This window comes from Petromyzon marinus, chromosome 20, assembly GCF_048934315.1.
Source record: "Petromyzon marinus isolate PM22_M1 ecotype Great Lakes invasive population chromosome 20, UKy_Petmar_22M1.pri1.0, whole genome shotgun sequence".
NCBI classification, from domain to species: Eukaryota; Metazoa; Chordata; class Hyperoartia; order Petromyzontiformes; family Petromyzontidae; genus Petromyzon; species Petromyzon marinus.
The window spans coordinates 1,468,536-1,483,678 of record NC_133686.1 but is presented as its reverse complement, the minus strand read 5'-3'; the positions used below and the strand labels follow the sequence as shown (position 1 = coordinate 1,483,678).

At 56.3% G+C, this 15,143-nt stretch overlaps 1 protein-coding gene across 1 annotated transcript in view; it reads left to right on the top strand.

Annotated features, from left to right (window-relative positions):
• The window catches only part of VAT1L (vesicle amine transport 1 like), a 26,104-nt gene extending 10,961 nt beyond the window's left edge, over window positions 1-15,143 (top strand). The window contains exons 3-9 of the mRNA XM_032957762.2: window positions 1,073-1,288; window positions 2,249-2,391; window positions 2,868-2,971; window positions 4,553-4,608; window positions 5,495-5,689; window positions 12,580-12,663; window positions 14,965-15,143. Coding sequence (XP_032813653.2) covers window positions 1,073-1,288; window positions 2,249-2,391; window positions 2,868-2,971; window positions 4,553-4,608; window positions 5,495-5,689; window positions 12,580-12,663; window positions 14,965-15,072 — 906 coding nt within the window. The 3' untranslated portion in view covers window positions 15,073-15,143. The remainder of the gene's footprint in view (window positions 1-1,072; window positions 1,289-2,248; window positions 2,392-2,867; window positions 2,972-4,552; window positions 4,609-5,494; window positions 5,690-12,579; window positions 12,664-14,964) is intronic.

Below are 15,143 nucleotides of genomic sequence, written 5' to 3'. Positions count from 1 at the left end.
AGACGTTATTATCTATGAATAATAATGAGTTTTATTAGTATTATTATAACAGTACAGATGCAATGGGAAATCGCCTCCACCTCCGTGTGTGAGTCACTGCAACAGCGGCAAGAGACCGCGCGGCTCGCTCGGATGATTTTAATTAAAGAAGACAAAGAGGGCCGGGGACAGCTGTGACCTGGTCACCGTGTCACGCGGAATGATCACACGCACACACGCGTGTGCACGCGTGTGCACGCGTGTGCTCCATTCGGCTGTGTACATGCGAACGTGTGGTGTACATGTACACGTGTGTTTGTGTGCGGTGGAAGCGGCAGTGTAGCAGTTAGCGCGCTCACTGCGACACTATCGCTCACGGACAACACCAAGTGACGATTATCTGAGCCGGTTCTGGGCTTCCCCTAGGTCGACGCAGCCTCAAATGAGTACCTGGTGCAATGTGTAAACATCGCCACTAGGGAGACAAAGGCGGCCGGGCGTGGTATTGTGTTGTCCCGGCCTTCATAGGTGCTTGCTAACAGCACTTTCTCCAACAGTCTGTTAAGCCTATACGGGGGATATTTGTCTTTGTGTGTGCGTGGGGAGCGGTAGTGGAGCGGTTTCCGCAGCTGCAAACGAACCCGGCGACCCAAGTTAAATTCACACTCACGGCCATCGACGTCAGTGACGAAAACCTAAACCGGTAGTGGGCCTCCCCTAGGTCAACTCAGCTTCAAATTAGTACCTGACGCGACAAAGGCGGCCGGGTGTAGTGCTAGCCACCCATCACCTCGTGGACCGTGTCGGCCTCCACAGAAGCAGTGCGCTAACGGCACTGACCCCAGCAGTGCCGTTATTGTAACTTTCTTACCCGCCCCTACCGGACACCTGTGAAAAAGAGCTTCATAGCTTATCGGATTTCTCCAGGATAAAATAAAAGATTACGATTCTGTTAAGACTATACGTCCCTCCACGTCTCTCTCTCCCTCCCCCCGTCTCCCTCCCTCTCTCCGTCTCTCTCCCTCCACCCACCCCATCTCTCCCTCCACCCACCCCACCTCTCCCTCCACCCACCCCACCTCTCCCTCCACAGGTGGGGCATCGCGTCGCCGCCGTCGTCAACCTGGGCGCGTGGGCCGAGGTGACGGTGGCGCGCGCCGACCACGTGTTCCGTCTGCGGGACTCCATGAGCTTCGTGGAGGGAGCCGCGCTCCCCATCAGCTACCTGGCCGCCCACCTCATGCTGTTCGACATGGGGGGGCTGCGGGAGGGCATGTCCGTGCTGGTTCACTCTGCGGGGGGCGGAGTGGTGAGTGACGGTGGTGGGTCCGGGGGCGGGGTGGGGGTCATCGCGCACCCTGCAAGCTGCAGGGTGTCGCTCCGCTCCACCGCTGAATCTCGGGAACGCGAAGGCGGCTCGGCGTTAATTTTATTCAAAGGGGCGTAGCGCGGTTGTTTTTAAAGACATAGTACTCACCGCAGAGAACCGTAGCGACACGACCGCACTCTATACGATAGCTGGCGCCAAACTATGCAACACGCCCGTTCGCGTGGCCTTATGGAAGCCTACCGATAAAGTTTTATTACTTTAGTTTTTTTCTCCAATTCCCTTCCGATGACGTGCACGCCATCCGATGACGTACATGGGATCGGAACGGGATCGGAATAAAACCAGATGACGAACATGCACGTCGTCGGAATGGGAAATGGTTAAATTTGTACATAATATGCACCACGCACGTCATATGCCCCTGCTTCAAACAAAAGAGGTGCGCTAAACGGGCCTGCCTTCGGATCAATGACGGGGAGAGCAGACGTTGGATTTTCTACGAATCTCTGGGGCGACCCGGGATGTTGACTGAGACTCAGGTCCAAGCGATCAGTCATCATCGTAAACGCTTTTCATCATCGGACATTTGGCAGTACGCTCCGGACACGGAATCTTGAGACTCGGTGAGGTCCTCCTGGGTAAAGAAGCATCATTTCGTGTTGTTTTGCTGCCCTTTCGAAGCTTGCGTTTAGTGTGGGGGACATCGGCAGGATTTGATGTACTTATGCAAGTTGTACTCATACATAATGCATCTATGACTTGCTTACCTTTCCCCTATGTTTGGACTGCTATCGTTGCTCTTATTGTTCGGTGTTGGAACTCGTTAACCCCCGTGCCTCTTCCAGGACAGGTTTGAAAAAGAGCTTCATAGCTCATCGGATTCCTGCTCTAGTCTAAACCAAGATTCTGAGCCCCCCTCCTCCCGCCCTCCTCGCGCAGGGCCTGGCCGTAGCGCAGCTGTGCGCCTCGGTGCCGCGCGTCACTCTGCTGGGCACCGCGTCACTCGCCAAGCACGACGTCATCCGCGACTCCTTCACCCACGTGATCGACCGCACCGGCGACTACGTGCAGGATGTGAAAAGGTGGGGGGCGGGCGGGTGGCAGCCCCTCTCCCCCCCCAACCCCTCCCCTCATTAACTCACCCCCAGCTCGGTGCAGTATGTGAAGCGGGATGAAGGTGGGGGGAAGGAGCAGCATCACCCCCCCCCCCCCCACGTTTCCCATCCCCAAACCCCTCCCCCCAGCCACCCCCCAACTCCTTTCCCCATCAGCTTCGCATCCCCCTCCCGTGTGAATCCCGCACCCCATCCCTCCACACGGACTCCCTGTCTTCCCCTATACCACTCGCCTCCTACACTGTTGTATATCTTTATTTTGTAATATTTTTTTAATAATTGTTTTTTTTATCACCAAAGAAACGCGCAGCGTTCACCTCAGCTTCACCCACTCCCCATCCCTCTCATTCCCTCGGATTAAAGGGGGGGGGGGGGTGGCTATTTGAGTCAGCCCCCCCCCCCCTCCTAATTAAATTATGCCCCCCCCCTCCTCCTCCTCGCAGAGTATGCCCTGGCGGCGTGGATATCGTCCTGGACTGCCTCTGCGGAGAGAACACAGCCAAGGGACTGGCGCTGCTCAAGCCCATGGGCACCTACATACTCTACGGTAGCCACGCAAAAGACATCCCCCGGAGTAGCCTCTCACGGACTGTCGGGGCAAGCAGGCTGGCATGTTAGCGAGTAGCAGCACCTCCGAAGGGCCGGCACGGCGCACGAGGGGGTTGGGTGACCAGCACCACGCCCGTCCGCCTTTGTCTCACCCGTGTGCTGATGTTTATTGCACACCGCTCCAGGTTCTATTAACGAACGGGCTGAGTCGACGCAGAGGGAGGCCCAGGACCGGTTGTGATATTCGCCAGAGGGTGATGTTTACACACCGCACTGGGGCAGTCATTTGAGGCTGAGTCCAGGACGGGTTTAGACAAATCGTCATCGGCGTGAGTTGTTCTTGAGCGGGAATCGAACTCAGGTCGCCGGGTTCGTAGCGAAGTGACACTAACCGCTACACACTGCCACTCTCCAAAAGATTCGCGCAGACGCACGCACGTATACACACAGCACGTGTACACACAGCACGTGTACACACAGCACGTGTACACACAGCACGTGTACACACAGCACGTGTACACACACAGAGACACGCATGTGGATATCCAACCGGTGTGTGTGTGTGTGCAGTCGCCCACCAACAACATCAACTACGGGCAGAGGAGTAACGCTCACAACAACGAATTAGAGTACAGGGCTGCTAAAACGCAGCGAGTTGGAATAGTAGAGGGCACAGCTGGCTCATCTGCCAGTCATCTCAGTCAGTCAACCAATGATCAGCTGGGTCTGTCCCGTGGCCTCCTGCCAGCAGCGAGCCTTTGACACTTCACGTGGTCTCAAGGCGCACCTAGCCTGGCACAGGCGCCGTGGCGAGGTCACCGCTGTTGTTGTGAAAGTGGTGCTCCATCTCAAGATACTTTTTTGCGGGCGAAATATCTAAGATAATTAATTAATAAAGCAATCGGCACGCCGATATAATTAAATAAAGACACGGGTTTTTTTCTCTACTTTAAACATTTTTTTATTTCACGCGGTGAATCCCCACTGAGCTATGTAGCTCTTTTTCAGAAGCGACCTGGCCACAAATGATAGCTCAACGACGTGGCTTACCACGTGGACATTTATAGCAGCCAAATACTCTAAACGCGTGCTGATGCTGATTCTAAATGTGGAGGGGAAAAAACCGGAGGACCCGGAGAAAAATCAACGCGACCGCGGGGAGAGAGAGAGACACACACACACGCAAGCTCCAAATATACAGCAGGCGTCAGGGTTGGGATCGAACTCACGACCTCCCGCATAACAAGCAAGGGAGTTAACATCTCCTCGCCACCGTAGCGCCCACGTTGCATTGCGAGAGTTGCTGGCCACATCGTCGTCACCAACTGCAGAATTCGTTGCAAATCGCGGCTGCTGCGCGCACCGCTCCAGTAGGGGGGGGGGGGGGGTGCAAACACCGCCCGCACATCGCGGACTGAACAATCATCGCAGCGTGCCTGAGACGCTCTCTCGCTCTCTCCTTTAATCTCTCTCTCCTCTCTCCCTTTCTCTCTCTGTCTCCCCGATATTTTTCCCCTCTCGCTGTCTCTCTCTCTCTCTCCAATTTTCTCTCTCTCTCTGTGTCTCCCCTATCGCACAGGATCATCGAACGTGGTGACAGGAGAAACCAAAAGCTTCTTCAGCTTCGCCAAGTCGGTGAGCGTTGTGGGTTTAGAGACCGCGTGTGTGGGTGGGTGCCTGGGGGGGGGGGAGTGTGTGGTTGGGTGCGTGGGGTTTGTGGCTATTCAGGCCTTCATAGGTGCCCACAAAAACAGCACTTGCCCCAACAGTCTGCAAAGGCTATACGGACGACCCTTGTCTTGGTCTTGTGGGTATGAATGTGGTGTGTGTGTGGTGTTTGCGCGTGGGGAGCGATAGCGCTACGCTGCGCTACGAACCTGGCGACACGAGCTCAATTGCCGCTCACGGCCAACACCAGTGATGATTATTTAAACCGGTCCTGAGGCTGCCCTAGGTCGACTCAGCCTCAAATGAGTAACTCATGCGGTGTGTAAACATCGCCACTTGGGAGACATGGGCATGGCCACCGACCCCCTCGTGTACCGTGCCGGCCTTCATAAGTACTACTCGCAAATAGCCCCAAAAAATCTGTAAATTCTCTACGGGGGATCTTTGTCTTTGTTTTTTTCGTCGGTGGTTGCCACCTCACCTGTGGCCGAGACGAAGCGGGGGGGGGGCGTCTATTTGTACTGCCCGAAGCTGATCCAGCGACTCCGACACCCAGATGGGAGATGGCATTTAACACGGCCTGCAACCACGAGGCACAACTCAGAGCACCGAATCGCGGAGTCAGATCTCATGCTTGGGGTTGAGTTTCAAGGCATCTACGTTGGGGCTCGCGGTGTGTGGGTGGCCCCGCTGGGCACAGCATCACTGACGACTGCCCCACTGCACCGCGCTGTGTCCTGGTGGGAACGAGGGGACTCCACTCAGCTCCCCCCGTATCCCTCCGTATCGCCCCGTGTGTGTATCGCCCGTGTCCCCCGTGTGTGCGTGGGCATCCCGTGTGTCCCCGCTGCAGTGGTGGCAGGTGGAGAAGGTGAGTCCCGTGCGTCTGTACGAGGAGAACAAGCGCATGGGCGGCTTCCAGCTGCTGCCGCTCCTCTTCAGCGCCGAAGGCCCCGCGCGCGCGCGCCGCGCCATGTCCGAGATCACCACCCTCTACGACTCGGGAGCCGTGCGCCCTCGCGTCGACTCCGTGTGGGCCCTGGAGGAGGTCGGTACTCATCCACCGCTGGATGAGTCACGGACACTCCACGCCACCTCACCACGCGCATGATTGTGTTCGCGTCATTATCGTCGTCGTCGTCGTCAGACGTGGTTGATCCACTGCTGGATGATGGTCCTGCCCCGATTCAAGACGCTGTGTTCTGGTGGAACGAGCGGACTCGACTCAGCTAACACCGTGTCCCCCGTGTCCCCCTGTGCCCCCCCCGTGTCCCCGTGTCTCACCGTGTCCCCCGTGTCCCCCGTGTCCCCCGTGTCCCCCGTGTCTCACCGTGTCCCCCGTGTCCCCCGTGTCCCCCGTGTCTCACCGTGTCCCCCGTGTCCCCCGTGTCCCCCGTGTTCCCCCTGTCCGACCGTGTCCCCCCGTGTCCCCCGTGTCCCCCGTGTCCCCGTGTTCCCCGTGTCCCCCGTGTCCCCCGTGTCCCACCTGTCCCCCCGTGTCCCCCCGTGTCCCCCGTGTCCCACCTGTCCACCCCCCCCCATGTCCCCCGTGTCCCCCCCGTGTCCCCCCGTGTCCCCCCGTGTCCCCCCGTGTCCCCCCCGTGTCCCCCCGTGTCCCCCCGTGTCCCCCGTGTCCGCCCGCTCACTTCTGCTTCACACTCCGTCCGCTCGAGATCACATCCGTCCACCACGCACCTCCGATGAGCGCGGTTGGCTACGCGCGGTGCGAAGTTCAGCATACAGAAGTGTACAGTGACGAAATGTGCACCTACGGACTCTCTGGCCATCGATCGCGACGACGACGATGATGTCAAACATACACCCATCCATCGATCCATGCACGCACCGAATTGAAATCGCAAAAGCGAACCAGTGACTCGGCCGGCCGCGGTTCTGGACCTGTGGCTCACTCCTCGACTTGTGGCTCACTCCTCGACTTGTGGCTCACTCCTCGACTTGTGGCTCACTCCTCGACTTGTGGCTCACTCCTCGACTTGTGGCTCACTCCTCGACTTGTGGCTCACTCCTCGACTTGGAGTCTCTGCAGCGAAGTCGCGGGCCGCGTTTGGCTCGCGGGCAGCGACGGTTCCACCCGCGTGCAGCCCGCGATTGTGGAGGCTCGCGGAGAGCTTCGTTCTGCAGATATCATGAGTGAAACACGTACACGTCCGTGTGTGTATATCTGTGTACATAGTGGGGAGCGGTAGTGTAGCGGTTGGCGCACTGTGCTACGAACCAGACGACCCGAGTTCGATTACCACTCACGGCCAACACCGGTGACGATGATCTAAACCAGTCCTGGGCCTTCCCGAGATCGACTCATAGAGACTCATCGAGATGCATAGAGACTCATAGCGACACACAGGTACTGATATAGACACAGATATGCACAGAGACTGGGTGAACAGTGGGCTAAGTTTTACCAGATGGATAAACACTTTCTAAATTAATGAATATACTTCTGCTTGTGCCGTGAGTGTTAGGAAGATATATTTCTTGTTGACTCCATAACCTCGTTATTCCCCGCCGATCCCCTCATCACCTCTTCACATTTGAGTTGCAGCAATTCACCTTTTGTGTACATAGTGGGGAACGGTAGTGTAGCGGTTGGCGCACTGCTCTACGAACCTGGCGACCCGGGTTCGATTCCCGCTCACGGCCAACACCAGTGACGATTATGTGAACCAGTCTTGGGCCTCCCGTAGATTGACTCAGCCTCAAACGAGTACCTGGTGCGGTGCGTAAAAACATCGACACTGGAGAGACAAAGGCGGCCGGGCGTGGTTCTGGCCACCGCACCCCTTCGTAGGTGCAACTCGCTAACAGCACTTGCTCCACAAGTTTGTTAAGGCTATACGGGGGATCTTTGTCTTTGTGCGTGTACACATTTCTCATCTGCGCATCTCACGCTCCTCCACACGACCATTAAGGTTCAGCATCTGTTCCCCGTCCTCTCCGGAGCCCTGTCGCTCACGGCTTGACGTGTCTTCGCTTTGCTCGCCAGCAGATGTCTCGCCACCAAAACAAACGAGGAGGGGTGGGGGTAAGAGGGGGGGTGAGTGGTGGGGGGCGCGGCTGGGGGGTGGGGGGGTTCGGGGGGGGGGGGTTGGGGGGGTAGCGCCGTCTTGAGGGAGATCTGGAACACGTGCTGACAGCTGGTTCCCACGCCATCCAGGTAGGTATTTGTCGGGCAAGGCAGGTATCTATTCGGCGGTTGATAAAAGATTATCATAGACTGATTATTAGCGAGCTCCTCTTCGGGTACGGTGCGGCCAAAAAAACACGCCCGGCCGCCTTTGTTTCCCCAGTGCTGATCTCTGCAGGTTTTCATTGTAAGGCTGGTTTCGAAATGCAGTGTCCCATCAGCAGCAGAGTCAGGCTTTACTTAAAGCAGTGCTGGTGAACTGCCAAACGTTCAAGGCAAAGGAGTGGTTTCGACATTCAGTGTCTCATCAGAAGCACAGTCAGGCCAATGCCGGTGAACGACCAGATCTGTATAGACAAGGAGCCTCTGTCTGTTCGCTGCGGCTGCAAGTTCGAGGCACAACTCCTCTGTGACAGCCCCCCACCCACAGTGCTGGTGTCAGTGTGGCCCTGCGAGTCTGCGTGGCTACGACCTTGGCCCGTGCCCCCCCCCCCCCCCCGCGCTGCCTTTGAAACGCTCGGATGAACGCGCGCAGAGGGGGGGGACACACAGAAGGAGAGGGGTGGAGGTGGGGGGGTGGAGGGGCGGTGGAGGCGTCTCCCGCGGGGGCTGTTAAGTGGCTGAGCTCACGGCCTTGCAGTGGCTGCCAGAGACGCGAGGTTAGCCCCGCGCTGCAACACGGGGGGGGGGGGGGCGGTGGGGGGGGGTGGCTACCCCGCGCCGTCTGCGGCGCATCCTGCACGCCACGCGCCGTGCGTGCCTCCTCCTCCTCCACCCGCCCTCATCCTCATCTCGCAAACTACTCCTGCTCTCACGTTTCTCTCCTCCTCCTCCTCCATCCACCTCATCCTCATCTCGCAAACTACTCCTGCTCTCACGTTTCTCTCCTCCTCCTCCTCCTCCATCCACCTCATCGTCATCTCGCAAACTACTCCTGCTCTCACGTTTCTCTCCTCCTCCTCCTCCATCCACCTCATCCTCATCTCGCAAACTACTCCTGCACTCACGTTTCTCTCCTCCTCCTCCTCCTCCATCCACCTCATCGTCATCTCGCAAACTACTCCTGCTCTCACGTTTCTCTCCTCCTCCTCCATCCACCTCATCCTCATCTCGCAAACTACTCCTGCTCTCACGTTTCTCTCCTCCTCCTCCTCCTCCTCCATCCACCTCATCCTCCTTCTCTCCCACCCTGCTGCTGTCCGTGTCTCTCCTCCTCCACCCACCTCCTCCAATCCCACCCACCTCCTCCTCTCCCACACACCTCCTCCTCTCCCACCCACCTCCTCCTCTCCCGTGTAACTTCTTCACCACACACCTCATCCTCCGCCACTCCCTTCTCCTTTCGCCTCCACCACCGAGCGCTACAAGCATCATCAGACGCCATCAGACACAACTGTGTGTCCAGCCCTTTGTCGACTCAGCTTTACTGGTTGTCGTGTGGAACGCATTACCACCGGCGAGACGAAGGCGGCCGGGCGTGGTCCTGGCCGCACCATCTCCTCGTGCGCCGTCCTCATCTTTCATAGTTGCTGCTACTGGCTAACAGCACTTGCCCCAACAGTCTGTTAAGGCTATACGGGGGATCTTTGTCTTCGTGTTGTACGTCCCGTGAGCTCACCACCGACTCCCTATGTGCATCTGGCGCTGATGTTAAGAGCACGTGCGTGTGTGTGCGCGTGTGTGTGCGCGCGTGTGTCTGCGCGTGTGTGTGTGCGTGGTGTGTGCGTGGTGTGTGTGCGTGGTGTGTGTGTGTGCGTGTGTGTGTGCGTGGTGTGTGCGTGGTGTGTGTGTCTGCGTGTGTGCTTGATGTGTGCGTGTGCGTGGTGTGTGAAGCGGTGGTGTAGCGGTTAGCGTGGACCGCTATTGAACTCGGCGACGCGAGTTCGATTCCCGCTCATGGCCAACACCGGTGACGATTATCTGAAACGGTCCTGGGCCTCCTCTAGATCGACAAAGCCTCAAATGAGTACCTGGTGCGGTGTGTCAACATCGCCACGAAAGAGACAAAGAGGCAATACAGGGGATCTGTGTCTTTGTTTGTGCGTAATCTTTGTGTGCTTGTGACAATTATCTTAACCCGTCCTGGGCCTCCCCTAAGTCGACTCAGCCTGAATAGCCGGTGCGGTGTGTAGACATTAAGCGTGGGGAGACAAAGACTGTCGGGCGTGGTCCTGGCCACCCACCTCCTCGTGTGCCTCTCTGGCCTTCAGTATGTCCTGGCGAACAGCACTTGCCCCAAGAGTCTGTTAAGGCTATACGGGGGATCTATATCTTTGCATATCCATCACTCGCCCGTTGTCAATCCACTGCTGGATGACAGCCGAGCGACTCGTCGCAGCATCCTGTAGCACCCTGTTGTGCACGGTGGTCGTCACGCACAGATCTCGGAAGCCCAAGCAGGTTTGAGCCTGGCCAAGTTCTTGAATCAGCGCGCAGCAGCGTCATAGCAGGTCGCTGCAGGCTGCTGCCACAGGTTAACAAACAACTCCAGCGTGAGCCGCTGGGAGGCCCTCATCCAGCAGTGGAGTATTGACCAAAGGGCTCCACTGCAGCACCGCATGACAGCACCGGAGTAGTAACACACCACCACCATCCATTTGCCAACCCATTTCTTTATCGAACTCATTCCATCCATCAGCACCCTCATCCTCCTCCTCCCACCCACTCGGGTACCTGTTGCCACGGCAACCCCGTCGAAGTCTAACTCGCGTCGCCATGACAACCCGTGACACACTCGCCGAGGCGGGAGTGGGGGGGGGTCGCCCCGCTGTATTATTCAGGGGACGCCCCGCGGTGCAAATGTCGCGCCCCGCGGATTAAAAGCAGCAGCAGCAGGAGGAGGAGGCGCCCTGCAGCGTTGTTTTTGCGAAGGGCACAGCGGCCCTGCCGCTTCGACGTTGCTAAGCACACAAAAAAACCAACGCTAAGCGGCCAGCGACAAGCAGCACACTGTCGAAGGTGTCAAATTAGAACAAGAGTTCACAGGTTCCTTGAATTGAGCGAAATTATTTGTTATCGGCGCTTGGGAGGAAAATAGGCAATGATGATGGTTACGATGATGCTGATGACGATGATGATCATCATGATGACCATGATCATCATCATCATCATGATGATCATGATGACCATGATGGGAGTGCGAGGAGAGTAGAACCAGAAAGAGCAGTGAGGTGACCCGCAGTGTGGTGACCGGCAGTGTGATGAGTGAGTGAGTGGGTAAGTGAGTGGGTGGGTGAGTAACCGACAGTGTGATGAGTGAGTGGGTGAGTGAGTGAGTGGGTGGGTGAGTTACTGACCGGCAGTGTGATGAGTGAGTGAGTGGGTGAGTGAGTGAGTGGGTGGGTGAGTGAGTGAGTGGGTGGGTGAGTGACCGACAGTGTGATGAGTGAGTGAGTGGGTGAGTGAGTGAGTGGGTGAGTGAGTGGGTGGGTGAGTGACCGACAGTGTGATGAGTGAGTGGGTGAGTGAGTGGGTGGGTGGGTGAGTTAGTGACCGGCAGTGTGATGAGTGAGTGGGTGAGTGACCGACAGTGTGATGAGTGAGTGAGTGGGTGAGTGAGTGGGTGGGTGAGTGAGTGATCGAGAGTGTGATGAGTGAGTGAGTGAGTGACCGAGAGTGTGACGGTGGTGGTGGTTATGGGTTAACGCAGTGTGGATGAGACTTGTGGCGTTGAACTTCTTTCGCACCGTACGTAGCCAACCTGCGCTCATGGGAGGTGCGTAATGGGAAGCGGTCATTAGTCCGGTAGACTGGCGAGCTTGCTACGAGAGAACTTGGGAGACAGCTGACCAAGCGTGGCCATCGCAGCATCAATGAGCACTCGCTAACTCGTTACATTTGCCTCTCAAGGGGCAATATCAGTCCGCACAGTAGTTATTTGTGTGTGCGAGTGAATGCACGTGTGTGTGTGGGGGGGGGGGCGGTGATGCAACGGTTAGCACGCTGCGCTACGAACCCGGCGAACCGAGTTCGATTCCCTCTCACGGCCAACACCAGTGACGATTATTTGAATCTGTCCTGGGGCCTTCCCTAGGTCGACTCAGCCTCAAGTGAGTACCTGGTGCGGTGTGTAAACATTGCCACTAGGGAGACAAAGGCGGTCAGGCGTGGTGCTGGCCACCCACCCCCTCGTGTACCGTTCTGGCCTTCATAGGTGCTCGCTAACAGCACTTGCCCCTACAGTCTGTTAAGGCTATATGGGGGATATTTGTTTCGTGAGTCTGCCCAGACTGAGACGCTCCTGTCAGATTCACAACCACCGCCGCCGCCATCACCACCATTATCATCACCACCATCATCAGCATTACCACCATCATCAGCACCACCACCACCATCATCATCACCATCATCATCACCACCACCACCATCATCATCACCATCATCATCACCACCACCATCATCTCTCTCGTACTGGAGTTGTGCTATTTTCGGTCCGGGCTACTTACCCAGCGAGTCTGGAGGCCATGAATAAATCGATGTGGTTTGCTTGTGCATTACAGTAATGGGCACACCAATAATTAAAATGTAACATATATACTGGTCAATGTACAATTCGCTTCATTGCATCTCACAACGCCTCCTATCGGCACGACAGAGGGAGGAGCGGGAGAGGCAGCAGCCACACGACACAGCCACATGAGCCGGCGATACCGACACGTGGCGAAACTCCACTGCTGGATGGCACAGCACCACGTGATTAATTCTCACCCCCCCTCTCCCCCGCCAATCTGAGAAGTGTCTTGTTTACCCCCCCCCCCCGGCTCGCCCCCCTCCCCCTCCCCCCTCCCCCGCAGGTGAAGGAGGCGATGCAAAAACTTCTTGACCGCAGCAACATCGGCCGCGTGGTTCTGGATACGGAGAAGAGCCCCTCCCCTCAGGTGCCCCCTCTCCTCCCTCTTCCCCCCACCCCGTGATTTAGTAAGCGAGTGAGTGGATTAATGAGTGATTTGGGGTTTTTTTGTTGAGTGAGAGTGAAAGAATGAGAACGCGAATGAATGAATAATTTGGCTCGTGAATGAGTGAGCGAATGAATTGACGAGTGAGTGAACGAATGAGTGCGGTTTAGTGAAGGAACGAATGACCAGGTTAGCGAATTAATAATTGGGCACGTGAATGAGCGGGTGCGTGAATTAATGAGTGAATGAATTGGTGAATGAGTGAGTGTGTGGCTGAGTGAACGAGTCTGTGAGTGAATGAATAATTGGGCGTGTGAATGAGTGGAGTGTGTGGTTGAGTGGGTGAGTGAATGAATAATTCGGCGTGTGAATGAGTGGAGTGAGTGGAGTGTGTGGTTGAGTGGGTGAGTGAATGAATAATTGGGTGTGTGAATGCGTGGAGTAAGTGGAGTGTGTGGTTGAGTGGGTGAGTGAATGAATAATTGGGTGTGTGAATGAGTGGAGTGAGTGGAGTGTGTGGTTGAGTGGGTGAGTGAATGAATAATTGGGCGTGTGAATGAGTGGAGTGAGTGGAGTGTGTGGTTGAGTGGGTGAGTGAATGAATAATTGGGCGTTTGAATGAGTGGAGTGAGTGGAGTGTGTGGTTGAGTGAGTGAGTGAATGAATGAATAATTGGGCGTGTGAATTAGTTGAGTGAGTGGAGTGTGTGGTTGAGTGGGTGAGTGAATGAATAATTGGGTGTGTGAATGAGTGGAGTGAGTGGAGTGTGTGGTTGAATGGGTGAGTGAATGAATAATTGGGCGTGTGAATGAGTGGAGTGTGTGGTTGAGTGGGTGAGTGAATGAATAATTCGGCGTGTGAATGAGTGGAGTGAGTGGAGTGTGTGGTTGAGTGGGTGGGTGAATGAATAATTGGGTGTGTGAATGAGTGGAGTGAGTGGAGTGTGTGGTTGAGTGGGTGAGTGAATGAATAATTGGGCGTGTGAATGAGTGGAGTGAGTGGAGTGTGTGGTTGAGTGGGTGAGTGAATGAATTATTCGGCGTGTGAATGAGTGGAGTGAGTGGAGTGTGTGGGTGAGTGAATGAATAATTGGGCGTGTGAATGAGTGGAGTGAGTGGAGTGTGTGGTTGAGTGAGTGAGTGAATGACTGAATGATTGGGCGTGTGAATGAGTTGAGTGAGTGGAGTGTGTGGTTGAGTGGGTGAGTGAATGAATAATTGGGCGTGTGAATGAGTGGAGTGAGTGGAGTGTGTGGTTGAGTGGGTGAGTGAATGAAGAATTCGGCGTGTGAATGAGCGAACGAGTGACGTGCGACGTCGGCGGGCGGCGCTCTGCGGTTACCAGGGGCAACGCAAATTACGGCGATCGTTGCCGTAACCTGGCAACCGGTCCCATGGCAACCAGAGGGAGGGGTGGCGGGCGAGGTGGGAGGGAGTTGGGGTGGAGTGGGGATGGGGGTTTGAGATGTGGAGGAGTAGTGAGGGGTGGGAGATGGGGGCTGAAGGAAGCGGGGGAGGAATTGTAGAAGCATGAGTCACGGGGAGGAGGAGGAGGAGGAGAAGGAGGAGGAGAAGGAGACGAGGTACAGAGCCCCCAGAACTTTGGCGGCATTGGCCTCTGGTTGCAGGTCGGGTGGGACGAGTGGAGTCCTCGGACTCAAGGTTCCACGGTTTGAAATCCCGATGAGGGTTGACTCAGAACATCACGATGCAGCAGCAGCAGATGTAACTTCCATATGCATCAGCTGCAGTAGTAGTAACTTTCATCCATAATACTGGTCCAGTTAAGGAACGAATCAGGCGGACTTCTCCACAAATCTGGCTGTCGCCTAATGAAGCTAGTTGTAATTTCTGGCGAAACGTCGTACTTAGATTGTAAATGTTGTGGCCTAGCTCTCCAACACACCGGTTAGTGCTGTACTAGTGATGAAGTGGCACGTTTTGTTTACGTGACAACCCTTACTGGTTGGCCGTGGTGTCGGATTTTAACGACACATTTATATATTTACGCGATCTAACCCAAAAAAAACCTCTATTATGGATGATGTAGGTCGTGAAAGCCTCCTCCGACGTGTTCAAGTCACTTCCATATTCATCATCGGAATCATCATCAGCGGCAGTCATCATCACATTCACCAGCACGCGCATCACCATCGCATTCGTCACCGTCCTAGCGGCCATCAACATGAGCGGCGGCAGCAGTGGGCACCTCATCCAGCAGTAGATTGAGCACGGCCGTGGTGGCTGTGCGGGGCGGTGCTGTGGTGGTGGTGCACGCGAGCAGGGGGACCGACACAGCCCCGAGGCGAGCGAGGCCGCTGAGGAGGAGGACGCCGAGGGCGACGGAGAGGGGGGGGCCGAGAGCAAGGAGAGGAAACCCTTCATCCGCTAGGAGTGGGGGGGCCACCCGCCCCCACCCCACTCTGCCACCCCCCACTCTGCCCCCCCTCCCACTCTGCCACC